General features: G+C 41.3%; 1 protein-coding gene across 3 annotated transcripts in view; it reads left to right on the forward strand.

The window, feature by feature from the left end:
• The window catches only part of RAB3IL1 (RAB3A interacting protein like 1), a 38,991-nt gene extending 11,879 nt beyond the window's left edge, over positions 1-27,112 (forward strand). Inside the window, exons 2-12 of one of the 3 annotated variants that reach the window (XM_081956883.1) lie at positions 5,544-5,793; positions 7,066-7,161; positions 10,846-10,923; positions 14,613-14,831; positions 15,444-15,572; positions 18,330-18,458; positions 18,555-18,667; positions 19,986-20,009; positions 21,218-21,317; positions 22,534-22,600; positions 23,841-27,112. In XM_081956883.1, the coding sequence (XP_081813009.1) occupies positions 5,544-5,793; positions 7,066-7,161; positions 10,846-10,923; positions 14,613-14,831; positions 15,444-15,572; positions 18,330-18,458; positions 18,555-18,667; positions 19,986-20,009; positions 21,218-21,317; positions 22,534-22,600; positions 23,841-23,923 (1,288 nt within the window). In that variant the 3' untranslated portion in view covers positions 23,924-27,112. The remainder of the gene's footprint in view (positions 1-5,543; positions 5,794-7,065; positions 7,162-10,845; positions 10,924-14,612; positions 14,832-15,443; positions 15,573-18,329; positions 18,459-18,554; positions 18,668-19,985; positions 20,010-21,217; positions 21,318-22,533; positions 22,601-23,840) is intronic. The other 2 variants (XM_081956881.1, XM_081956882.1) reach the window with 2 other exon arrangements.
• The last annotated feature ends 734 nt before the right edge of the window (positions 27,113-27,846 follow it).

Below are 27,846 nucleotides of genomic sequence, written 5' to 3' on the forward strand. Positions count from 1 at the left end.
ATTGTTTTTTTTACAGACTTCGTTAGCAAGACCCATTTTCTCCCTCCAGAAGTGATTGTCTCTGCAAACCTTTTCAAAATGATTTATTTAAAAAAAAACAACACCCACCTGTTCTGGAATAGATATGCAGTCCAATCTCTAAAGAACTTGAGGGCTTTCATCCCAACCACAGAATTTCATAGAACACTTTGTTTTACATTTTTTTCTAGATCACTGAGCAAAGAACAATGTAAAGTCAGGTACAGGACGTGTCAGTAGCTTCCCAGCTTTTGCTGCACATTGTTTTTGATGCTGAGGGGGAATTTCCTTGATTCCAGGAATGGTAATTCACATCTAACAATAGAGAGCTGATATACAGTTAATGCAGGGGTGGGGAATATTTTGTGAACTATATATTTTCGCAATAGCTTGGAGGAGGCATGGGAATTATATCATCATCAGCCAGCGTGAGGCTAAGCTATGCCTAGTGGAGGCTTAAAGCATTTTCAGAAAGTAAGTTGGCAAACAGCTCTGCTGGAAATTGGAAAATTGCCTGCAAATTTCACTTGGCAGGAGCTTTAGGGGCTAAAAAAATGAGCCAATAGCTACTTTACACATGGTGGAATGAATTTGATATCAATAGCTTTGTGAAATAAAAATAGACATTTGGGCACGTGCAAAATTCAGGCAAGCTGATTTCATGGAATAACAATGTGCAGAAACTCACTAATACCCCATTGCAGAGCTGCTGATGCTATCTCTTAACTTTGGTTAGGATTGATGCTAATACGCCCTTTAGCAGCCTTCAAGGCAGGGAGAGGAAACACAGGCTCCTGGCTCTTTAATCATAGCCAAAAGGCAGGTCCAATTAAATAAATGCCATTTACTTATGTTTAGGACCAATATCCATCTCTTCACTTAGTCCTTTTGAGGGACTTTGAGCTTCAGTGTCTCGGTGTGATCTGGGTGGCTTCCATTGGGCTCCTAGTCAGGCTGTTGGCTGCCTAGTGTGCTATTTTACTTGGAATCAAAATCGAAGTATAAGACAAGAACTGCCAAATCAAACATCTTATTCTTATTTTGCAAAATTTTTTTGCAAAGCTATCCTTTATTTGTTTCTTGCTTCACATGAAGTTGAACCAATCTGATTTAATTGCCATTGCTTGATACATAGACCTCATTTACTCCTGATTTCTTTTCCAAGCTTGATGTAATCAAATCTTGGCCATAGGCTAATGTTGGCTAAACTTGAGCAATTTCTTTCCCAGGATTAACTCACAGGAGTGTCTGGATAATGGCTACACCTCTATAGTTTCCTGTTTGGATCTTTTCCACATTGGTTTTTCTTCTTGTGTGTGGCATATATTGTTTTTGAAATAAATTATAGGTAAAAAGACATAGCCTGTTAATTTTATCTAATTTTTAAAATGTTATTGTTATATTAATTGGGTTTGTTTTTTGGATATTTATCTAATTTCCTTTTAACTTTTGTGATATGTGTTTTTTAATGTTGTACGCCACCCTGAGTCCTTTGGGAGAAGGGCGGCATATAAATCCAATAAATCCAATCCAATCCAAAAATGATTATGCTTAGGATCTTTATCCTTTTAAAGCAAACACAGGGATTTTCAGTGGTTCTGAGATTTTTTACCAATAGCACTTAGAGGTATATACCATCCCATAGTGCTTTACAGCACTCTCTGAGCATTTTACAAATGTCAGCATATTTCCCCCAACAACCTGGGTCCTCATTTTACTGACCTTGGAAGGATTGAAGTCTGAGTCAACCCTGAGCCAGTCAGGATAGAATTCCAGGCTGTGAACAGAGTTAGCCTCCAATACTGCATTCTAACCAGGGACATGCGGTCAGGGGAGGCAGGGGAAGCAGAGCCTCACCGCTCTCATCATGAAAAGAAAAAAAAAGGGAAAAGGGAAAAGGCACACATGGTCCCATTCCCCGCTTCCTGAGTCAACATGAAGGGGACCGCGGCTCGCACTCCGCGATCCCGCGGCTCGCGCTCCGCAATCCCCTTCATGTTAACTCAGGAAGTTGGGGAATGGGACCACGTGTGCAGGAGGCTGAGGTTGCCTCAGCCTCCTGCACACGTCCCACTCCCCGCCTTCCTGATGACGTCACCAGCCTCACCAGCCATAAACCTCACCGCACGTCACTGATTCTAACCACTGCGCCACCAGGACTCCTTTTAGTAATTTATTCATACATTCATTCATATAGCTGTTCATCTCACATTTATGTGACTCTAGCCGGCTTATAATAAAACAAATAAAATACATAAACCGATCAATCTAAAACATAAAAATAAAACACAGAGTTAGGTGTTATTCATTATTCATATAGCCTGCCAATGTAATACCCAGGGCTCCAAGCTCCGGCACAATTTACTTTACCATTGCATTCATTATAACTTGTGAATGAAACAGCTATCTACTGCTGTTACTACTCTTCCTATTTCTATCTGCTCCTCCCTTCCCCCTTTGAGAAAACTTGGGATAGTGTGGAAACGTTTATGGAGAGTCCCAATCAGCCAGATCCTGGCTGTCCCAAAGGTGCTTTTACAATGGGATTTGGGCTTCCTTAGCTTTTTTGCTTGAAAACATTTTGCATCTCATCCAAGAAGCACACATTTTTCAGAATTGGAAAAATTGCCACTGGAAACTCTAAAGGAAACACCCATTGCCTGTATTGATATGTCTGTTTGTGTGTTGGGGATTGTGTGTGTGGAACAGATGTAAAACATAAGCAGCTGCCTTAATGCTATACTTTATTAGGCCATTGATAAGAAATACTGAAAATATCTCTTAAGATTTTAGGCAGAAGTGTCTCTTTGTCCTATCTGAAGGAACCAGGGACTGAATCTCAGACCTCCGGCATGCAAAACATTATTATTATGACCAGTGGTGGGTTTCAAATTTTTTCAGAACCTCTTCTGTAGGTGTGGCCTGCTTTGTGGGAGTGGCTTGCTGGTCATGTGACTCGGTGAGAGTGGCTTGCCAGCCATGTGACTGGGTAGGCGTGGCCAATTTGTAAAATGTGGTGAAACTCACTTAACAACGCTCTTATTTATCAACCAAAATGTTGGCTCAGAAATTCTGGCATTTGAAGCACGCAAGTCTTAAAGTTGTCAAGTTACAAGACCCTTGCACCCCTAACCCTTTAGAGAAAAAAACCCCAGGGCTGTTCAAACTTTAAGACTTGTGGACTTCGACTCCCAGAATTCCTCCTCTCCTTCTTCATCTTGATTCATGTGCGGATGGGCGGGGGGAGGGAGCTGGAACCGGTTCCAATTGCCACTGTAGATTTGTGGAACCTCTTCTACAGAAGAGGTTAGAACTGGCAGGAACCCACCCCTGATTATGACAGAAAAATCCAATTCTTCAAGAGTTTTGTTTCTTTCTATCTTCAGAACAAAAGCTCGGCATTGAGAGCGGGATTGTTTTGAAAGTTCTGGGTTGTTTTGAGTGCTGTATCAGATGTTTTGTTTTGTGGTTTATGATGGGTGGTTCATGGGAATGCATCACTTGGTTTCATTAATAAGCCTGGCTGAAACTTTTGAAGTTGGATATATCAAGACTATTATTGTTATCTGTGTGAATGATTTGGTTGATTTCTACACTGTGGTTTATTTGTATGTCTGCTTGGCTGTCTGAATGCTCTTGTATCCTGTTGATGTTGACCTTCAGAATGTCTTCAAATAAAATAAAAGAGTTTTTAAAAAATGTCAAATGCCCTCTGATATTCAACTTCAACAGGAACCAAGAGTATGCATGGAATGCACACAAAACTATGCCTAGTAATGTTACCAAGTCAGTCTAAAGTCTGTGAAAAGTTCTCTGATTGGTTGATAGTTTTGTTGTGATCTTACTCTTGTATCTTTTTAATGATCAGCTGAAGAGTACATTGAGATATAATCCAATTTTTGACTGTTATGAAGTCATTTATATAATCCATTTTGACTGTTATAACTAAGTTATGAAAGTGTTTTTATACATACATACATACATACATACATACACACACACACACACACACACACACACACACACACACACACATATATATATATATATATATATATATATATATATACACACACATACGCAATAACACGCAATAACTGGAAGAAGAAAAAAGTGTTTCCTCTGAAAACTTAGTTATATAGCAGGAGTAGAAAATCTCCAAGCAATTTGAGAGGTTGATGGAAATTAAAGTTCAGCTATATTGTAGAAGTCAAAGATTCTATGTATATCTATTTGTGCATGGAAAAGTTTGTGTATAATTAAAAAAATTATTGCCACAAATGTGGAAATAGATTCAAAGGCATTACTATGCAAGGGCAAGGTTTTTGACCTGTATATTAGGACAATGTATCTTCCTTCCAGTGGCATCTACAGCAACTTCCACATCAACCGCGGCCCCTGTAATGTGGACTTTTCTCCTTCCTGGTTGATGTGAGAAAGAGCTGGGTTTCAGTGGTGGTGAATGAATCCTTGAGAGAAGAGGAACTGCCTTCCTCTTTGAGGGAGAAAGTGATGTACCCCTTCTTAAGGAACCAGAAATACAAAATAAATTCTTTCTGAAGAAAGACAAAATGGTGGAAAAAATTCAAAAAGCCTTGGATGAAACAGATTATTTGGAACTGTTGCAATCCAGTTTCAGGCCTGGATTGAGTACAGAGACAGCTCCTGCTTGCACTTGGAGGGACCTGGTTAGAGATAGTGCACTCTGCTTCATCTCTCAACAGCTTTTGATACCACTGATTGTTTATCCTTCTGAGTGGGGAATATGGTGTTGCCCTCGTTCTCCCCCAGATGCTGTCAGAGTGCTGTCCAGGTGTCTGGAAGCTGCTTGGATCTGGAAGAGGAGGAACAGGGAGAAACTCACCAAGGCAGAATAACATTGGGTTTGAAGGCCTGTTGATTCCAACAAGATGCCATCTTTAGTTCTGAATGTGATTTCATTTACATAATCAAACTGGTTTATAATTTGGATGTGTCAGGTCCTGCTTGAAAATCATGTTGTATATGGAGCAAAGTGGGTTATAACTCTTCTTCTGCACTGGTTGATGCCAAAATAAATAATACATGCCTAGGGGTGATATCACGTAAACGCTGCCTTCTTTTGTGTTCTGAGAAAATACTTACTGCATGCTGCTGTACCAAGTTCATATTCCCTTGATGAGCACAAGTGCACCAAAGCTAATTGTCAATAGCCCCATTTATGTTCTCAGTGATGGAAAAAAACATTGAAGAGATTGCTTCCTAGAGAAATATTTCTAACCTGGCCTTCTTATCATGTGATAGCCAATTCCATTTGCAAAACTCACTGGCAGAGAACAAACTCTTTGTTTTAAAAGAGGAAACAGCCTGCTTGATTTGCTGTGTCTCTCCATCTTCACTCCCCTCCCCCCCTCTGTGTAAGTAACTATGTAATAGAACTCATGTGGGACATCCTTGAGAGGAATATACATGAGGGGAAATAAAGGACATATGGACCCAGGGTATCCCTCTTTTTAATCCTGAACATACTGATTTCTTTCTTACAGCCAGACCCATATTGAGGAGCCCAGGCCACAGCTCCAAAAGCAGCTAGTGGTGGGTCAGTGGAAGCCTCTTTCAGCAACTAACAGAGGGCAAGAGTTACAGCTCCCAGAGCCTTCTGTCAAGAGCCTGGCTGGTGGGGAGGAGACCCTGTCGTTGGCACAACTGAACGTCTCCCGCTTACGCAGCTCCTCGGTAGAAATCCGTGAGAAGGGTTCTGAATTCCTGAAGGAGGAGCTCCATAGAGCTCAGAAGGTAAGCATGAGGTTAAGAAGGGATGGAGAATTTGGCCACTAGCCCTAAACCCACCTGTTGTCAAGCTTAAAACATATGCTCAGATGTTGCCTCTCAGTGGGTCCAAAAGCTTCATCTGAATTGCTTGCCAAGAAATATTGAGTTTTTGTCCATCTGCATTAGGAAATTGACATTTTGTCCTGCTGCTCTGCTTGTCTTTAGGTGTTTGTGAGCTACATTGATTCCATTCTGTCCAAAGCTATTTCATATCAATTCATGAAGTAGACAGTTGCTGAGCAGGTAAAACGCTAGAATACTATTAGGAAATTAAAACAGAAAACCAGATGATTTATGTTATTCCAATTTTTTTCCGGCTAGGTTTTTACTGTAGAACATATGATTCCCCTGATACTCTCTTAAGTTCATACATATATTATTTAAGCCCATTTCATATTACTGATTTTGGGGATTTTCTAAATAGAACTTGGATCAAATTTCTTAGCTTGGTTTCACAAATCTTATGCTTTTACAGAATCCTTACTACTTCCTATTCATAAATGATGATATGTTCCTTTTGAAGCAGGAATCATTACATTTTAATGCTTCTATGTAGTTTGGACTGCAGAACAGACTGGCTACAAGACCAGGGTTTTCCATAACAAACTGGATAAGAACTGGAATTTGGGATGACACACTTCCCACATTGTGCTGGCTCGGCAAACAAGAGTTCCAGTCTGTTGCTTCTCTAGATTCCAGACTCTGTTTGACAGCTGGTTTTCTTTCCCCTCTTTCCTGCTCATATGATCTGGCTCTAGATCACAGCTGAGGACTTTGCATAGTCAGCTGAGAGTCTCATATTGCCTTTGGTTGCCCATAGGAAAGCCTAAATTATGGTATGCTATTTAAGTGGGTTTATTTTCTTTATGCTTTTCTTTATATTTGACAATCTGCAGTTGAAGTGGTAGGAAAGTGAATTCCACATTTTCTAAGCTCCCTGTCCAAGTCCAGCTTTTGCCATTGCCTCCTTCAGTTAATATATATATATTTTTTTGGCAAAGCAGGCCCACTAAACGTTTTGGTTGAGGTTTGCAAAACTACTTTCAGTTTTATAGGGGTAGACAATTGTCAACAAGTTTCAGTGTATGATTGATCTGTGTAGGTGTACGTGTATATGTATGTATGTATGTATGTCTGTCTGTCTGTCTGTCTGTCTGTCTGTCTGTCTGTCTGTCTGTCTGTCTGTCTGTGTAAAGTAGAATGACTATCATTATCTCTTGTGTTTTCTCTCTGCAGGAATTAAAGTTGAAGGATGAAGAATGTGAGAGACTTTCCAAAGTCAGAGAGCAGCTGGAGCAGGAACTGGAAGAGCTGACAGCAAGCTTATTTGAGGTACTGCACTTTCTAAACTTGAACTTGGCATCCAAATCCTGAAGGTAATGGTATGGATCCTTTAGAAACCAAGTCCAAAGTTGAGCTTAAGTAATTGGTGTACATCTTTGAAAACGTCTCTTTGGACACTAGGACCCATGCATCTCTTCTCATCCATAAAGTATGTTCTGACAGACTTTGAAAGCCATACTTGCTGAAAGAACAGAATTCTATGTTGGAGTTTTTTGGATTGTATTATTTCAGATTATGGACATTTTAATTAACATTTTGACCCAGGGGATTTCCTAGAGCTGTATTTTATATGTTCAGGAAAGCTTTACTGTGTAGGAGCAGTAAAGCTCAATTTCCACTGGAAGAAGTTAGATCCAGCAAAAGCCACACTGTGTTGTTTCTTTGATTATGTAGGCCAGCACCAACAGGAACTGGGTGTTTGCATAAGAGCACTCTCTCCTCAGTTAGCAGAGCAACCATTTCTTTTTCCCTAAAGTCAGCAGAATCTGAGCTGGTGCATTTTCTGTCTCATTACCCTGATGTGTTGTAGTCCTCAGAGGAATGGAAATTTCTCATTTTGTATGGACACATAGCCTTTCTCTGGGGGAAGAGGCTATTCATCCATGGCCTTGGGTCAGAGAGGTGTGCAGTCATTCTCTTGCCATTGAACATTATCTAGAGATGAGTGAGAAATTTACACAGTTCCTATATTTCAGGGAATTTATCTTTCTGAATTCTTATGTAAACTGAAATGCTGAAATCTGAATTTTACGATGCACTTTGGAATAAAACAAAAGGGGGGAGATGTATACAGATTTTTTTGCATGTTTTTAAAAAAATCAAAATTGCAAACTGATACAGAACTAGGCCTAACTCATTCAGGCTGGAAAAAGGAGAAATGGAATATAATCTAAGTGTCCTAATTTTGAACAGATTTGAGAGAGGTTGGGTTCTGCAATCCACATCTAATTCAGATAGTCTTCTTTAACAACTGCATTTGGGACAGGTAACTCCGTAGCAAGGTGACACTTAAGTGAACTATCATCTGACTTACATCGGCTCCACTGTGGACATCAAGTGAATCACCTATGGCAGTGATGGCGAACCTATGGCACGTGTGCCACAGGTGGCACACGGAGCCATTTGTCAGGGCACGCGAGGCGCTGCCCTGTCAGCTGGCCAGCGCGCATGCGTGCACTGGCCAGCTGAGTTCACCCTTTTTATGATGCCATTTTTCACCCTCCCCAGGCTCCAGAGGCTTTATAGGAGCCTGGGCAGGGTGAAAAGAGCCTCCTCCGCCCTCCCCCCGGAGGCCCTCCGGAGGCTTCATGAGCTTCCCTGACGCCTTCGGAGCGCTCCAAACAACCCTCCGAGCAAACCAGAAGTGACTTCCGGTTTGCTCGAAGGGTCGTTTTGAGCGCTCCGAAGGCTTCAGGGACCATCCGGAGGCTTCCCTGAAGCCTTCGGAACGCTTAAAACGACCCTCCGAGCAAACCAGAAGTGACTTCCGGTTTGCTCAAAGGGTCGTTTTGAGCGCTCCGAAGGCTTCAGGGACCGTCCGGAGGCTTCTCTGATGCCTCCGGAGGACGTCCGGGGTGGGGGGCAGGGGAGACTGTTTTCGCCCTCCCCAGGCTCCTATAAAGCCTCTGGAGCCTGGGGAGTGCGAAAAAAGCATGTAAAAATGGGGGGGGGAGAGCACCTGTAGTGCGCGCTTGCGCACTGGGAGGGTGTCGCGCATTGCATTATGGGTGCGGCATGCCCGCACACAACCCTCCTGCACTCCCCCCACTTATGGCACGCGAGCCAAAAAAGGTTCCCCATCGCTGACCTATGGTTATTAAATACAGTGTCATGTGACTGCATCTTGCAACTTACTGCTGGCTTCCCCATTGCTCTTGCTTGTCAGAAACTGACCGTGAAGGTTGCAAATGGAAACTACATATTCATAGCACATTGTGACTGTTGTAAGTTTAAGGACCAGTGACAAACCTATTTTTCAGTACTGTCATAAATGTGAACAAATGCTAACTAGGGCAGTCAATATCTGACTATTGCTTCTATGTAAGTATGTGGTGGAGGGAGGCTTGTTCTCATCCATTTGCAAGGTCATATTGACTGAAGATACACCAGGATAAGTTAAGTTAATAATATTCACCTGTATGGCTCCAGGTTACTATTAAATATAAATTGAATACTGAATGCTTTGTTTATTTTTACTTTGCTCTTAAGAACATTATGTTGTGCTCTTTCAAACACATTCACAAGAAAAATTACGAAAATAAAAGTATAACATGCAGGAGGAATCCCACATATTATAAAAAGTAGTTTAAAATTTCCAGTCAAACATAAAGCTCTTTGTGGCCTGCACACTCTGAATCATGTGAGGATCTAATTTTTTTGTATTGGTGAATTAGGATTCAGCTAAGAGGATTTGTAACAGCCCTATCCTCTCAAAACTCCAAAGTATTCTATGGCAGCCCCTTTTAGATCTGATAAATAAAAGATATGTCTCAGTGCAGTATTTTTTAAATAAAAATCTCACGTTTAAAATACAGATAGTCCTCAACTTACAACCACAATTGAGCCCAAAATTGATGTTGTTAAAGTGAGAAATTTGTTGTGAGTTTTGCCCCATTTTACGATTTTTCTTGCTATGTTTGTTAAGTGAATCACTGAAATTGTCAAATTAGTAACATGGTTATTAAGTGAATCTGGCTTTCCCATTGTCTTTGCTTGTTTGAAGATTGCAAAAGGTGATCACATGACCCCGGGACACTGCATAAATATGAACCAGTTGTCAAGCATCCAAATGTCAATCACATGACCATGGGGATGTTGTAACGGTCATGTGTGAAAAATGGTCATAAGTCACTTTTTTCAGTGCTGTTGTAATTTTCAACGGTCACTATATGAACTGTTGTAAGTTAAGGACTACCTGTATTGGTGGCATTTTAATTGTCAAGAAGGAAAAGGCACTGAGAAGAGGAAGTGTCACCTTAGAACAGGGGTGTCCAAACTTGGGAACTTTAAGACTTGTGGACTTCAACTCCCAGAATTCCCCAGCCAGCCATGCTGGCTGGGGAATTCTGGGAGTTGAAGTCCACAAGTCTTAAAATTCCCAAGTTTGGACACCCCTGCCTTAGAACATACAGTACATGTTTCTAGCAGAGGGAAAATGTTGTATGGTTATCATCATATTCGCCCTTTTCACTGCTTTTTTTATGCTATTGCAAACCACCTGCACAACTGCCATCAATTTGTAGTACATAAAAGTAGCAGATATGCAGATGGAAGAGGAAACCCCAAAAATAAGCTTGTGGAGAAGAAATTGGATGGAGTGTTTTTTTTTTTAATCACGATTTAATCTCAGTATTCCAACCTTCCATGTTGGCTGCACTCATTTTCCACATTACTCTTTCCTCATAAAGTCTGCAAGAGTTCTGCATTCTGCAAATCACACCTGTCACCATTGAGGCCAAGAAGAAACTGGGCGCTTCTGCTGTACGTGATTAAATGTTCCTTATTTTAATGTGCCTCTTTGCACCAAGTGTCTGTGCTGGTTCTTATGGGTGAAAGTTTGGGAAAAGACAGTTGGGCCTCTATTCCATGTTCTTTTAAAAATGTTCTTGTCATTTTTGAGAACCTGATTGCCTTGGACAAAAGTGTCCTTTTGTTTTGTTTTATCTGCCTTAGGAAGCCCACAAGATGGTCCGGGAGGCAAACACCAAGCAAGCAGCCTCAGAGAAGCAGCTGAAGGAGGCTCAAGGGAAGGTGAAGTAATCCATTTCATACATTGCCTTCATCCATACAGTCATGGTGACCACAAGACCATATCTACTAAGCATATGCCAAAGTCGATGAGCCTGACATTGAAAGGGACGTTTTTAGATATGGGCTCCCCTCATGATCTGGATAGCAAACCTGCTTGTACTTGTTCCCAACTGTGTGGAGAGTGTGTGTATGCATACAGAAGTTCTGGAGCAGATTTTTCTTTCCGATTAAAGATAGTGGGAGCCACATGGGTGTAGAATATCTATTGCAGCTCCTTTCTCCTTCCTGGTTAGAGGCAACAGGTTAAAAAAGCCTTTTTACGTGGCAGAGTAGTCCAAATCAAGCTGTTGCACAAGAGCAGGAATTGAACCATACAAAAATGCTTCTGAGGTATATTTTTCAAATGTGTTGTTAGCCTGTTGCCTCCATGCTGATAACTGTAACAAAGCCCAAGCTGATGGGACACGTTTGCTCTCTCAGTGAATGCTCATGGGGATGTGATGATAAAGCAATAAAAAGAATGCAGCAGTGACATGCGGTGAAGTTTATGGCTGGTGAGGCACTGACATAGTGGTGGGTTTCAAATATTTTTAGACTTGTGGACTTCAACTCCCAGAATTCCACAGCCAGGCATGCTCTCAGTTCTGATTTAAAACAACAGCATTTGTTTCTCTCTCCCTTCCTCCCCCTCTCTCAAACACACACACACACACACACACACACACACACACTGGATTGGACTATCTCTCCTACCCCCTTCCCTCTCTCACTCACTCTCAAACAAACACACACACACACAAAAGTTGGATTGGATATCTTTTCCAGTGGCTTGAAAGCAGCTCCTCTGCCATCCCCTCCATTCCCCTGCTGCCTTCCCCAAACACCTCCACCATTGCAAATGCAGCCTGCTGTTTGGGTGGGAAATGCCTGGAACACAATAAAGCCCACCCACTCACCTCCTGCTGGCATGTTGAGGTGAGAGGAGAGGCAGAGAAGCCGGAGGGGAGCCGATCCTAGCCTTCCAAAAGAAAGAGGCTGGGGGAAAGTGTGTGTGCTACAGCATGGCTCTTTGCCTGGCTTCCGTGGATGACTCTGCTTAACTGTTAAAAAAAGCCTCTAAAAAAGCGCCCTCTACTATGAGGCAGGAGAACTGCTGCCTCAACTACGTCAGGAATTTTTAGGCTTTTAACCCTTGCTTAACTCTGCTCGAGTGAGCATAAAGCGCCTAAAGTCAGACTAGAGGAGGCATGCAGTTCTCCTGCCTCATAGTAGAGGGCGCTTTTTAGAGGCTTTTTTTAAACAGTTAAGCAGACTCATCCACAGTAAGGCAGCAACTAGCTCAGCTTTTTCCTTTTACATTATTTTTTTTTCATGATGAGAGCGGTGAGGCTGTGCCTCACTTGCCTCACCTGACTGCACGTCACTAATGCATGCAGTAGGGTTTGTAATAACTTCAGAAAACTGAAAACCAAACAGCTAAACATAAATGGGCTGCAATCAAAAAGAGAAATCCTCTATGAAGTCAAAGACCTGAATTTTGCTGAAGCAGGAGACTTGGCTCTAGCTGTCTGAAAACTCGTGTTATTTCACATGTTTTGGGAAATGTTTTCCATGCAATTCTGGCAGTTCCAGTTAAGAAACAAATCCTGCTGAGTTTTCTGATGTTTGCTTATAAGGAAGAGGGAGCAGAGGGTTGTAGCCTTAATAGGCATGAGCAAGGCCATAAATAGGTGTACCCTTATGGCTTGATAACAGAAAGAGTTCAGAAAGTATTCAGAAGGCAAAGAAAAGATAAGTCAAATATGTTCTGTCTGCTGAAATGGAGACCTATTTAGCAACTACAGGAAGCCCTCGACTTACAACAGGTTGCTTAGCAATCATTCCATTACAGACCCTCAAAAAAGCTCTTTGTGACCTAGATTCAAAGTTAAAATGTCTGCCTTCACATGACTGTATTTTGGGTGCTCAGCAACTGGCTTACATTTACAGCCATATTATTATTATTATTATTATTATTATTATTATTATTATTATTATTATGACATTTTTTCCGGAAACTGGTATTTATTTCCTGTTTGAAGGGGGGGGGGGGAACCACCCCATAACAATGGGTTTGCTTAACTACTATAGCATTCACTTAATGACTGCTACAAAAAGTCTTAAAAGTTAGATGCCACCACGCGATGACTTGTTTAACAACCGTCATAACTTGTGATTGAAATTGCAGTGAATTATAGCCGTAAGTTGAGGGCTACCGATATACGTACATTCAAAAGCAATCCATGCCAAAAAGAAAAAGAAAAAAAGAAGGATCAAGTAACATAATGTAGTAAATAACATTGCCTCAAGGAACTGGATAAAGCCCAGTTGTTGGATCCATTGTGAGATTTCTCTTAATGTCAACACTTTTATCCCAATCTTCATCCCCCAATTATCCACAATAACTCAAGCCAATTAGCTTTCATCCCATTCTCTGAAGGAGCAGAAAACGTCTTTGCTTCCAGCATGAGAAACCTTCAGGTATTTGAAGAGTCTTGTTCAACCAGTTTGTTCAGGAGACACCAGAGATTAGTGATACATCACTGATACTTTAGCTTCCACAATCCCTTTTTTGATAACCTTAGAAGAACTTGCTAAACTCGAACTTCTTGTATATTGAAAAATTCAAGAGGCACAGTCAAGGATTTTTGAGATACAGAAAAAAAGCTGCCATTATAATGCGAATATAGCGCCATCTGTTGGCAGAGCTGAAGCAAATCACCTGAAAGATTTTGTGTTAGATCAGGGGTGTCCAAACTTGGGAACTTTAAGACTTGTTGGCTGGCTGGGGAATTCTGGGAGTTGAAGTCCACAAGTCTTAAAGTTCCCAAGTTTGGACACCCCTGTGTTAGATGCTTTACCCAACCATAATATGAGAAATACAGATAGCCCTCAACCTACAACCACAATTTCTGTTGCTAAGTAAGACAATTGTGAGTTTGCACCATTTTACAACCTTTCTTGCTACAGTGATTAAGTGAACCACTATAGTTGTTAAGTTAGTGACATGGTTGTTAAGTGAATCTGCTTTCCCCATTGACTTTGCTTGTTGGAAGGTCACAAAAGGTGATCACAAGATCCCAGGATGCTGCAACCGGTATCTATACATGCCAGTTACAGGCATCTGAATTTTGATCACATGACCATAGGGATGCTGCAATAGTTGCAAGTGTGAAAAATGGTCATAAATCATTTTTTTAGTGCTGTTGCAACTTTGAACAGTCACTAAGCAAACAGTTGTAAATTGAGGATTACCTGTATAGCATGAACCAATATTTGTATAAATATTTTTATATTTGCCAGTATTTGTATAAATACAAATTATGCACCAAGAAAACCAGATATGTAGGTAACTAATATATGTAAACACACTTTCCTATTTAGTGCATTTGGTAGCTATGATGTACAGGGGAAAATCTTTATAAAGCTTATATACTTAACATTTGGGGATCGTGCTAGGAAATAAGAATAAAAACATGTAATTTAGAGGATATAAAGCTAGTAACTCCTGAACTCAACTTCCTGTTTGCTTTAAAGAAGAGCCACGACTGATTGGCTTCATGAGTCATTAAATGTTCCCCTGGACATGGCATAATTCTGGGACCAAGTCCTTTGCTGATCATTGCTGATGGCTCTTTGTTTCTTGTCAGATTGACATGCTGCAGGCAGAGGTGACAGCCTTGAAGACGTTAGTTATAACGTCAACTCCTTCCTCGCCAAATCGGGAATTGCACCCACAACTTCAGAGCCCCACCAAAACAGCCTTCAGAAAGGGACATGGACGCAACAAGAGCACCAGTAGCACTGGTGCAATCACAGCTGCTGGCCAGAGTGCGCCCCAGGAGTCAGTCAACATCGAATTCAAAGAGGTGGGTAAATGTGATTGATCCGCGTCTAGTTTGAGGTCCCGGGAGGAAGCAAAATATTATCCGCCATGCTGTGTTTTGTGTGTGATGGGGAAATGCAGTAAGGCCACGGATCTAGTGGAAACGTCTGTTTTACCTTACATTTACACAGCCTGCTTCATTGCAGGAAGTGTTGAGGATACTTTCATTGACCTATTTTGATTAATTCCTTGATTCTGGTTGGGTTGTTTTGATGTACTAAATCAGAGTCAAGGAAATAAGCAGTAATTATCATGTATGACCAGGCATGACTGAGCTTAAATATAACTGGAATCAAACACGAGAAGTCTTCTGGTTCTAGCCATCTTGGACCAGAGTTCCCCATATTGTTGGGGAAGGATAATTTGGGAATTCTGGGAGTTGCACTCTCAGTACATCTGGATTAGATAGGATGGCCACTTTTATGTACCTTCTGGGGTGGGGTATTTGTGCCCAAGTTCTTTTGTGACTGAGATCGTCTTCTTTCCAATCTTCTGTCCCTCTCACACCATTTTCCTTTCTCTCCTTGTCTTTCTCCTCTTTCCCCCTTTTCTCTGCCCTTGTCACCTCTCTGTCTTGCTCTCCCATTCCTTAAAGTCTGGGGTACCCACTCTCCTCTCCCTGCTGCTCTGTATCGTCCCTGCGAAGGCAATCCACATCACCTATGAGCCAGGCTGGCGGTTCCTGGCAGCAGACTCTCCTTTCTCCTCTCCTCTCTCGCGGCAGGTAAACTCTCTTAGGGTGGGATGAAGTAGAATAGCTCTGCGACTAAGAAGGTAGGCTCAGATATTTGGTCACAACAGCGCCAACAAGATTTGCTGGTGAAGGTGGTGATAAAGTCTGAGGGAAGCTGTTCTTCTTCTGTACAGACAGTAAAGAGCCATGTCCTCCTTTTCCTGATTTACTATCCATAGCAATTGTTGCCAGAAAGGGTGGGACTGCAACATCAAGGCTGTCAAAAAAAAATCTTGATAGCTGCAATCCCAATCAGTCTGGCAGTGGAAACTGATTTCACTGATCTTGAGGAGGGGATCAGTTCTGGGGACAAGAAATACTTTTTGGGTGTGCTTTTAATACCTTTCCCCTGTTCAGTTTTTTCTTTAACACTAACAAGTCATTTATGTGTGTTTCTCTCTCTCTAAATGTTTTCACCTTCCCCATAGGGGTGCTCTGAGGTGGTTTCCTGGTCTCAGGTGAGCAGTCCTTGTAGCTCAATACTTCTACGTTGTCAGTAGAGATTTTTCCTTCCGGCTGGAGAGCTGCATTCACTGCTACATTCGTTTCATAGTTCTGCTTCTTAAAAATATGTATAGACAGGAGAGTAAGAAAAAATCTTCCCCACAATATTCCAATATTGGAACTTTTTATAAGCTGCTTTCTTTTTTTGCAGCGAGGGATGTCGGAAATCAGTTATTTCTGTCCCAAAGATGCTTTTTCAAGAGGCACCTGGACTTTCCGGTTTTTTCTTTGAGGACTTTTCACTCCTCATCCAAGAAGCTTCTTCAGCTCTGAGCTTCTTGGATGAGAAGCAAAATGTCTTCAAAGAAAAACCAGAAAGCCTACTTGCCTTTTGAAAAAGCACCTTTGGGACAACAATGATTTGGATGACTGAGAATCTCCAGCTATTTCTGATTATCATGGTCATGGCTTCTATTGTGGAACTTTCTAACCCTCTCCAACATTTGAAAGAGAACATGCTGGGTGAGGTTGGTGGCTTTCTGAAAACCTGGAGGTACTCCCGGGTTTTGAGGATTGCCTTTATTTAAAGAAGAAACCTGGAGGTACCAAAGTTTGAAGATTTTGCCTTTGAAGAATTGCCTGTATTTAAAGTAGTAGTGGGGAACTACGGCACTTTTATGACTTGTGGACTTCCACTCCCAGAATTCCTGAGCCAGAATTCTGGGAGTTGAAGTCCACAAGTCATAAAAGGGCCGTAGTTCCCACCCCTGATTTAAAACAAAGGTCTTGTCTATAGTTGTGGCAGTTCCGTGGGCCAGGTTGAGAAACCAAAATGCCAAGATCTTTTCCACAAATTATATATGAGCTAATAACTTTGGAAAGGAGAACTCACAAATTTATGGAAGACTGGATGGTTACCAGTCAGGATTGCTGTATACTATGTTCAGTTTTGGAATCAGAAATCCCAAATGTTTAGCAGTTGCTAAAAGCAAAAATGGAAGAGGGCTCTGCAATCAAGTCCTATTTGCCTTGGGTTTCCCAAAGGTGCCAGTAAACCTTTCTGGGAATAATCAGCATTCGAGACTTGATTCATCACAGAATGTTTTAAATATTTTTTATTCTTAAGGGATAGCTCTAAAAACCAAGCAGGTATGTTTTTCCTCTGTTGGCCCTGCCTGCCTGCTAGTGTAAAACCATGGTTGCCCAATCGTCTTTACTTGCTTGATTAAATATTTATTTATTTACATCTTGGCTTACTTACTTGATAGATAAATTTGAATTGAATCTATCAATTTTCAAGCAATTGAAAAGACTCTCTGATCTTGTGAGTCTTCCACCTGCCGTATGCATACATGGCTAGAAGAAAGGACTCATTGCATCCCTCCTTTCCTACCTGCCTAGCATGCCTTAGTTTGTAACAGTCAGAATCTTCAGAACATAGAATGCTTCACCTTTGAGTTGTTTTTGGAATCAGCCCCTTATTCAACACAACCAAGTAGCCATCATTGTTTTGGAAAAGACTCATTTATTTCAACTGGGGAAGGGATGCTTGCTTGCTGGGATCAGAAGCGAATTCCTTTTTGGTGGAGGCAATTAAACTTCTTTCCATGGGAAAGCCATGCACACGGTTATCTCCCTATTCAGTGGAACAAATATATGGGATTTAAAATACATATCACTTGTTTAGAAGAGCTCAACTTTCATGTTGTAGATAGTAATAGAGTTATAGGACAATGTCCAGTCGAGCTGTCTAAAGTATTCTTGCCCTTCTTCTGGACCTGTTGGAAGCAACTGATTTGTCATAAAGAGAAGCAGGATATTTTGCTAAGGCCCCTCCCTCTCTGTCATTGACATACTGCTTGAGTATGAATGCAGATCACAGACCATGCGAGGTTGCTTCCCCAAGAAGAAGAGGGAACTGATCTTCACCTCCAATAGGGCATGTGAGCCCCTGTATGTTCAAATATTTACAGACTAATAAGTGATGTTCCCTTTGATTACCTTATTGGGATACTACTACTGTAATCTACTGAGGGAGGATACATTGTCTCCTGATGATGCTCTCTCTGTCATACCCTTTCTGCACGGAGCAGGAGGCAGAGCTGCCTATTGCTGGAGCATAAGTCACATTCTGCTTCCTTGCCTCATCATCTACCTAATGAATAGCACCTACGCTAGAGGAACGTTCTGGTTTTTGTAAGGGGATATCTACTTCCTTCTTTGTGCCTGTTATCTGTGTGTGTATGTTTTCCTCTTCCTAGTTTTCTTCAATAGACTTCTGTTCGTGGTTTTCTGTCACTGCAGGTGGATTCCATCTTGTTTGCAGAATTCCAGGCTTGGAAGGAGTCTCCAACATTGGATAAATCATGTCCTTTTCTCAAGAGGATTTACCATGAAGATGTAGGCCCTTGCCTGGACTTCACCAAGCATGAAGTCAGTTTAAAGATGAGTTGTTCAGAGTTTTCTGAGAGATGAAGGTGCTCCTTCCTTGTTGACATGAAAACTTTGTGTTTGTTTTCTTTGTTGCAGCTTTCAGAGCTAGTTCAGGCAGCTGTGGAGCAGAACACCCTTACCATTGAACCAGTGGCTACCCAGGCATTGCCAGTAGTGAAGGTGGCAGCCATTGAATGCGGCGGACCAAAGTAAGATCATAACAGGTGGCCAGCTGCCTTTTTTTTTACTCCCCCTCTTCTTCCACAGATGCTTTAGTTTCTAACATGCTACATTGCCAATTCCCTTTCTGAAACATGGTCTTCTATTTGGTTGTTCATGGAATTTGTTCTGTTGCACTGTTGTGTATCCTTCCTTTCAATTTTTACTGCTTGGCCCACAAGAAACAGAAGAGAAAGGAAAGGAGGAAAGGGAGAATCGGATTACACGAATGTACAAAAGTATAAATATTATTAGCAACAATTAGCAGTTCTAATGGACTTTAATGTAGCTAGAAAGGAACTACAAACTGGTGAGAATTGTTGCATGCTGGTGCAAAGTAAGAACTTGACTGAAGGGATGCTTATTTTCCAGGCATGGAAATTGGACATTAAGGGAGCCTGAGAGATATGATTAATTATTGCCGATAGTTATGCTCAGGCACCATTTTTTTGAGAGAGAGGGGTGGGAGAGGGAGAGGGAGGGAGGGAGAATGAGAGAGAGAGAGAGAGAGAGAGAGAGAGAGAGAGAGAGAGAGAGAGAGAATGAGAATGATTTGATCTCTATGGCTAATATTTGTACTCAACTCTGGACAAAGGATTTAAACTGCCTGAAGTTGCCCAATTGCTTTCTCCCATTAGACTGCATGGCTGCTAAGGTGGTTCATCTATGCAATCCCCCCCCCCCCCCCATTGACATCAGTGCAAGGTGGCCCACAAGAAGGGGCACTTGGTTACTTTTTAGACCCAAGTGGTATGGATCAGTCTGCTGGGCTCGGAATAACTTGTCTTTGAGACAGGCATTTTCTCTGCCCCATTTAAACTTTAGGAATACTACAGTCCAGAATTCTGCTACTCTTGAGTTTGTTCTTGTTGGTTTCTTGGTAGGTACCGTGTTTTCCCGAAAATAAGACAGGGTCTTATTTCTTTTGACCCCCAAAATAAGTGCTTGGCCTTGTTTTCAGGAAGGTGCAGGAGGCAGCGAGCGTGGTCACCTCATGGCTGCTGCTGTGTTGCAATATTTTCGGGAAGGGCTTATTTTCAGGGGAGGTCTTATTTTCAGGGAAACAGGGTATAGGATGTGCACTGATGATGTCACCTAGTTAAGGTAATGAGATGTCTGCAAGAAAACAAGCAAGCTCAGAGAGCTCCAAAGACCCCTCATATAGGATTGTAGCCTAAATAATTTAGATGTTAATCTTCTCTCAGTTTGAGCTGTGCTTTCTACAGGCACACTGCCATTAGTCCAAGAAGAATGAATGTTGCCATTTCTAGCCTAATACTAGTTTCAACTTCTTATTTCTTCTCACAGTGGGTTCCGGTCCCAAATTATAACGTAAGTTATTTTTTTTAAGCCAGTTAAAAGGTATTTACTCCATTATTAATAAGCTACTAACTCAAGTTGTTACTAACAGCTTTGTAATTGGTGCTATCCAATACATTTTAAGCACTCAGGATGCTGACTGCGTACAATATAGGTAATCTTCAATTACAACTGTCTTTGGAATGGTTCATCTTTATTCCTGCACTGCTGGATATATAACCTCAGATGAATATTTTTGTCTACTAACTATCAACTTTCTCCTGTAATATTAACTTCACTTGGTTTTCTGTGTTGGTGGTTACCTCCCAAATCCTATGGCTAGACTTTTTCAAATGTCAAATTTTAATGCAAGAAATGTTGAATTGCCTACAGGTGGCTTAATAGTAATAGTTTCTTTTCTTTTCTCTTTTTAAATTAAATTACTTATACATCTACAGAAGGAAGAAAGACAAGATGTAACAAATTCAAATATTCTACAATGCTAATCTTGATATTGACAATTGAGTTCATTTACTGTGGAATAGGAAGAGGTGATCGAATGGAGGCTGAATATTTGTAAATGCATCTTTATGATTTTTCCATTTCTTAATATTTTTATTTCTAGTAAGGCAAAATTCCAAACTTTCTGCAATCTCTATAGCAGCAATATGTTTTGAGACTGAATGCCCCAAATGCACTTTTCAAACAGGCTACAAATAGCAAGGTTTGAATCAAGAAAGTTTGATTCAACAAAAGCACTTATTAGCTCCTCCCCCCCTCCCCACCCCAGATGAAAAACAAGAAGCAGGATGGCTGCTACGAAGACAAGCAGGCTGGGGAATTCTGGGAGTTAAAAACACTGGTTTAGAACGTTCACAGTTTTAGCTGACGGAATAGGAAATCTCCTGCCAGGATATAACAATCCCGAATGTGACGTCGACAAATTTACCATCCATTCTAAGAAGTGCAAATGGTACTGAATTGAGTTGAGTTGAACTTCTATGCTAATAATTATGCTTAGCTTTATAGCCTTAATATCTTTTAGGATAAATTCTTAGTATAGAGAATAACTAAAAATAACTAATATATTGTGAAACCCTTTAATACCTGTAAGATGCAAAAATGAAGGTCTTTTCTTGGGTTTGAATTGTGGTGTCCAGCATCATGTTTTGTTCCCTTTAATCAAGGCCTCTAGATGATATCCTGCTTGATTCTTTCTACTCCCACCTCCCTTTTTATAGGAAATGCGCTCTGAGTGGCCTGTCTCGAGCCTGCAAGCATCGCATCAAACTGGGAGATTCTGGGAATTATTACTACATTTCCCCTTCCTGCAGGGCGAGGGTAAGTTCTTATTAGTAACGTGCCTAGCAGAAAATAATACAATCTTTTTCTGGAATAGCAGAGTGTAAATACATATAGAAAAATTGTGTTCAACTTGCTTGCATTTGTTTTGCCTTGCTCCATGCCTTTTTTTAGATATCTTGCATCTGACGCCAATAGAGTAATTATCATCTTAAAGAAAGAAGAGTTTACAATTGTCTGTGCTATTCATATACTGTATTTTTTGCACTATAAGACGACCCCCCCCCCAAAAAAAAAGTGGGTGGAAATGTCTGTGCGTTTTATAGAGCGAATGTTGCTGAAGCCTCGCCACCTGCTGGCCCCCACCCTTTGGCCATTTTCAGCCTCCGCGTGCCCCATTTTTGGCCTCTGCATGTTTTGTTTTTGCCTCGTTTCAGATGGCGGGGATTGCTGCTGCCTATCATCGCCAATTACCACTGCCAATCGCTAACGCTGCTGCCAATCACCGCTGCAAACTAGCATCTTCAAGGCTGTCACCTCTGCCTGACAAGAAACAAAGATGGGCGGCTGTGATCCCCGCAGCCTGGAACAGCTGATCAGTGGTATTCTAGGAGGCTGATCCAACTGCCAATCAGCTGCTCGTGCTAAATCAGGCTGCGAGAAGCTGACCAGGCTGTTTGCTGTTTGCTGCAAGGATGCTAGTCAGACGAATACCGATGATGCTGGGAGGCAGAGGCAGATTTTTTTCTTGTTTTCCTCCCCAAAAGCTAGGTGCATCTTATGGTCCGGAGCATCTTATAGTGCAAAAAATACAGTATATGTTTCCTGTAAATCTTTCCAAATGTGCTTATAAAAAGGTATAATGTTTGTGTAATGCTTGTTATAGGGACACGGTGGCTCAGTGGCTAAGACGATGAGCTTGTCGATCAGAAGGTTGGCAGTACAGCAGTTCGAATCTCTAGCACCGCGTAATGGAGTGAGCTCCCATTACTTGTCCCACCTTTTGCCAACCTAACAGTTCAAAAACATGTAAAAATGCAAGTAGAAAAATAGGGACCACCTTTTGTAGGAAGGTAACAGTGTTATGTGCACCTTCAGCATTTAGTCATACTAGCCACATGACCACGGAGACGTCTTCAGACAGCGCTGGCTCTTCGGCTTAGAAATGGAGATGAGCACCGCCCCCTAGAGCCGGAAATAACTAGCACACGTGTGCGGGGGAAACTTCACCTTTAATGTTTGGTCTCTCTTTCAGATTACAGCTGTATGCAACTTCTTCACTTACATTCGGTACATCCAGCAGGGACTGGTGAGACAAGATGGTAAGAATCCCCCTTTTTCTCTCTTTGAGATGTGGAAGTTGGGCTCTTCCTTTGTAGCTAATTCACAAGATGCAAAACCCACCTACGTGATTATCAGTGGGACTACCAAATCATTCCAAGCATTTTGGACATTTCATAAAGCAACACTCAAGAGAGAATTATTCCAACCCCCCCTTGTAAATGTTACCCAAAGCAGATAGAAAAGTACGGTAAACTAGGTGAACTAATGCATTCAGCTACATTACCTGAACTAATCTAGGTAATCTAATGTGTAATGGATTGAAAAGTTCATATGCATAAAATCAAACCCCAAACTCCAGAAATACGTTCAAGAAGGTACAAGTGATGTTAAGATCCAAGTTGGGATTTGAACTTTGCAGAATTTCGACCATTTTCAGGATAGCATATTAATTAAAAGTGGGTAGGGTTTCAACATCCAAATGCCTTCCATTCAGTGAGAAGCTAAATATGTGGTTGTCCTGGGTAGAAGGAATAACCTTGTGAACAGAAGGAAGAGCCCCAACTAAGATGCTTGGATAAAAGAAATCTGAATCCAGAGCAGAAATGTAATTTGAGAAAGTGGCGGGCTGATGGTAGTGGGAAAAGAAGATATCATACTGTTAAGCAAAGGACTTTACCGTTGCCACCAGTACACTGATTGCGATCTGTCCGTGCACGAACCTAATGTGTGCTGTGCACATGCATGGTGCATGCATGCGCAATCCACCACCCCTGCGACTCCCCGCTGCTTGTCGGGGGGTGCGCAGGCACCGCACACTGTGCACCTGTGCACAGTGTGCCTTTTGGCATAAAAGCAGCCTACAGAGCGCGGATGGGTGGATGGGCCAAATGAGCCACTGTACCGGTATGCTCTCAACTGCTTCCGGCCACTACCAGTACAGCCGTACCGGGCTGTACCCGCAGCAACGCACCACTGGTCCATAGAGAAATAGCCATTACTGTAGGGCAAGGATCTTGTTTTTGTGTTTGTGGAATAGAGATGCTACACATCAATTCCTCTACCTTCATATGAAGGGGCTTTTCCAAATGGGAGGGATAGGTTTCTTAAATGACTCTCGTGACTCCTGATCATTTGGCCATGCTGGCTGAGCTGATGAGTGTTGAACTCAGGAGAACACTACATTGGGGAAGCTAGCATAGAGCAAGCAAAAGTTAGCTTCTGCTACAACAATTTCTCATTTGCTTCTCTGTTTAATCTTTCTTTTCCTTTGACCCACAGTGGAATTGATGTATTGGGAAGTCATGAGGCTTCGGAAGGAAATGTCCATTGCTAAACTGGGCTTCTATCCCAGCGAGATGTAAATGGAAGGTGATGATCGGGAATGATTTTTACCTTCAGTTATTCTGTGGACACCCAGAAAATCGATGACAGAATGTCTGCTCATATTCAAGATGGCGCGATATTAATTGAACATGTAAGAAGCACAGGGTTTTCCTGTTGAGTGGCAACCTCAGTTTCTTGAGAGCATCTTTTACGCAGTGAATATGAACTCTGGCACTTTGGAATGAGGCCATGTTGGAACTCCTTCCTTTTTTTCTATGCATTCCTCCTCAGCCAGTATATAATATTCTACTTAAAAACCACTCTATATATGCACATATATAAATATATAAAAACATATTCCTGAGGCCTTGGCTGGACCTTGGGCTCATTATCTGCTTGCCACTCTGAACGCTAAATGCTGTTGGTCATTGCTGCATAATGGCTAGATAGATAAACTACTGCTCCAGCTTTCCAAAGGCATGCACCTGTTGAAAACAGCCTTCCTTGAGAGCTGCAAGGTGCAGATCCCTCCAGTATTTCTTAGGAGCTTGAAGGAGGTAGCTGGGAAAAGTTTTGCTTTTGTTTCTGATTGTACCTCAAGGTTTTCCTTTGAGGGATCCACGGACACTTTGCCACACACTGCAGGCTGGTATTAAAGCCATTCCTGATCAAAACCCCAGTCAAGATGGAAGGATGGGGAAATGATCTAATGAATAGCCACTCATAAATAATGGACTTCTTTTTTTATGCCACGGATGTTCTAGAACAAGCTCTTCCCACCTGAAATCATTTCTCCCAAGGCTTCTTCAACTGTGCTTGGTTGCATTCAACATGCTAGTCTCGGATCCATTGCTATGATCTTCCTTAGGCCACATTTCTGCGGTACTCCTACTTCTCATTTAGAGGCTTGCATCTGGCTAGGTATTTTCTATACTTAACACACACACACTGCTTTACTCACATCCAAAGATTGACCTCAGAGACTGAATTTTCTAGCAAGTCATTTTTAAAAAGTGGGGACTATTTGGATTTATTTAGTGAAACTTCAGTTTTGATGCTGCAGTATTGATGGGGGCCTCCCTCTTTTTATTGTATTCTAGGGTATGCTTAAATTGATATTGAATTTTTAAATTCAAATATCTAGATGACCTGTTGGGTGTTAATAAAATGAAAAAGCCTCTTATTTCCTCTGGTTAAAGAAGGAAACAGCTTTTCCTTATGGATGATATTTTGAAACTTCTGAGATGAAAACAACTGATGCAGGCTTCCTAGAAGACATAATTTCCCTTGTTAGCCATTGCCTCCTACTTTCAGACCAAGTGGTCTAGTTGGTGGTTACTCATTGTAGAAGGCACTTGCTATTTCTGCTTCCATTCATGAATAATGACAATGAAAATCAGGTTTTGTTGATGATCCATGAATTCACAAAGCCTCTACAACCAGAGTCTCTTGCTTGGATAATTTTAGCCAATCAATTCAGTTTGTGTTACTGAGAGATTGTTCCATTGGTTCCATTGGGCATGTATAACTGGTTGGCAGCAGAATTTTGCATATATTGTGGCTTCTTTTGTCTCCTTATGATTGCACCCTCATCCTGGATCTGTGTGGACTTTACCAGATTTTCAACTCTACCATCACAAGAGGAGGAAGCCAGAACATGACACAGTGGCTAGAGGTTGTCAACTGATCATTGGCGGGATTGTTGGGATTATGTTCTGAATGCTATGTGAAGCCACATCTGACAGAGTTGTCTGTAATCTCTGAATTGGACACTACCATTTCTATTCTTGGGGAAGTAATGTTTTCTTCAGTTTGCCTTGAAATTAATAAGTTGACCTCAATAATGTGTGTTTATGAGCAATAGAGCAAGCACTCCTTGGGGTTTTATTGAAAGTTATTGACTTGGGAGTGTTTGATAGTGTTGCATAAACAGTATTTTTTTGACCTAGTTGTTGGAGTGGAACTGAAAATGCCACACTGCTTTGCTGTTCACTATCCCCTGGCTACTATCCTAATCATTTATAGTACCACTTGAGGGCTAAAGATACAGCAGTCAGGAACTCTTCTCTTTAAGGATGTATTTGGGAAATGTGCTGTTGAAATTATGTGATCAGGAGAACAAATAATAACACACCCTTTTCCTGCTATAAGATTTCTGTGCATCATAGGACATCGGCACCATGATGAACGAATAAGCCAGATTTCTAGAATTGGTTCTTTTACAACAGAGATTACTGCCTTTGTTATCTCACCTCTCGGACACCTAAAATGATGACCTGAAATATGTGAGTATATGAAGAACGAACTTTTGGGTCAGAGAAAGCAGTTAGTCATGTAGCATCTTGCAAAGTCTGCAGAATGAAATGGTCAAAGGAGGCCTTACATCTATTCATATTCAGTGATGAGCATGTATCTGATTGCTTTCCTATTGAGCTAAAATCAGAAGTGAAATAGTTTCTAGCAATATTTGTTCAAGAATATTGATTTCTGCAACTTCGCCTACAAGATGGTATAGGAATTGACCTATTAAGGATGTGCCCCAGAGCATTCTGATATTCAATCATCTTTCCCCAGTCTGGTATCCTCCTGGTGGGTTAACTGAGAACTCTAGTCCAGCTCATCTGGAAGACAGCAAGAAGGTGGTGGGTGCACTAAGGCACTGTGATAGGCAAGCAAATGATTAATGATGGTGAAGGACAACTGAAGAGGCCCTTGTAGAAATGATGACTGCCTCATAAGAAAGGGCAGTTTGTTCATTGAAAGGAGATTTAGCATTGCTTTGAGCACAAAATGAACTGTTGCGAAGAAAGATATCCTGAAATTTCATCTGCAAAAAGTATTTCTCACACCAAATTCACTGCAAAGGCCTCCAGTTTATTTCACACTGGCTGGAGGTTTTACACTGTCATTATTTACTTATCAATATCTGGTCCGATAAGAGATGAAAGAAATGGATGGCTTTGCTAGCTGCCAGTTTTCCCAAATTACAAGAATTGGTTTGGGGTGGGGTGGGGGGCATATCGCAGCAGCTTTGAATCATTTCTCCTGGTTGCATTATTATCTCTTCCTTACTTCAGTGTTCCTATTCTAATAACATATGCTGATTTCTATTTAATAAATGGACTCCAGTGTTGACCTGAAGCTGGTTCTTATTGCCATTGGATTGATTTCTTTTGGAAGTCTGCATGTATTCCAGTGATAAAATAAACAAGGCATTACAAGCAGTATTGATTGTGTATATTTTAGTGTTGAATTGAATTACTATTAATTTTACTGCCTTACTAAAGAGACATCATTATGGCAAACATTTTCCCATACAATCACTAGCACTAGAATCAGATCACCTAAATAACGAACTCAAAATTACATCCAAAAAGAGCCTTGGCCTAAAAGTCAGCAGTATCTCCATTGGGGTCAGAATGACTCATTGGTTTGAAGCATGACACATTAACTATGGAAAGGATGCATGTCCTGTTCAAATGGAGACATCAATGGCACCTAGTTCCAGAGCCCAAAACAATCCTCTTTGGCTTGCATAGTTAATTCACGGTAAGACAAACCACCAAGGAGCAAAGTAGAAACAGTACCTACAAGTATGTCATGACAACATTTTGACCATATTCTTTATTTTAGAATAAAAAGATGGCCTTGTTTGATCAGAGGAATGTCAGAGGCACAGTCTACAGATTACCTACTTTTTCTATTAAGTGCTTGCCTGCTCAAAATACTTCCACATCAAGTACTCTGCTGTGATATTACTTAGCTGACACACTTTGTAAGCATGCATTGGCCATCTGGATGAGTAAAACAAGAGCTCTTTGTGTGGGGGGATGAGAATGATTTAATAATTAATAATAATAATAATTTATTAAATTTCTAGACCGCCCCCTCTCCCCGGAGGGACTCGGGGCGGTGTACAGGAATAAATTTGAAACATACAAACAATCATACACATACATAA

The sequence above is a fragment of the Natrix helvetica genome, assembly GCF_964273705.1.
Source record: "Natrix helvetica genome assembly, chromosome: 1".
In the NCBI taxonomy this organism is placed as follows: Eukaryota; Metazoa; Chordata; class Lepidosauria; order Squamata; family Natricidae; genus Natrix; species Natrix helvetica.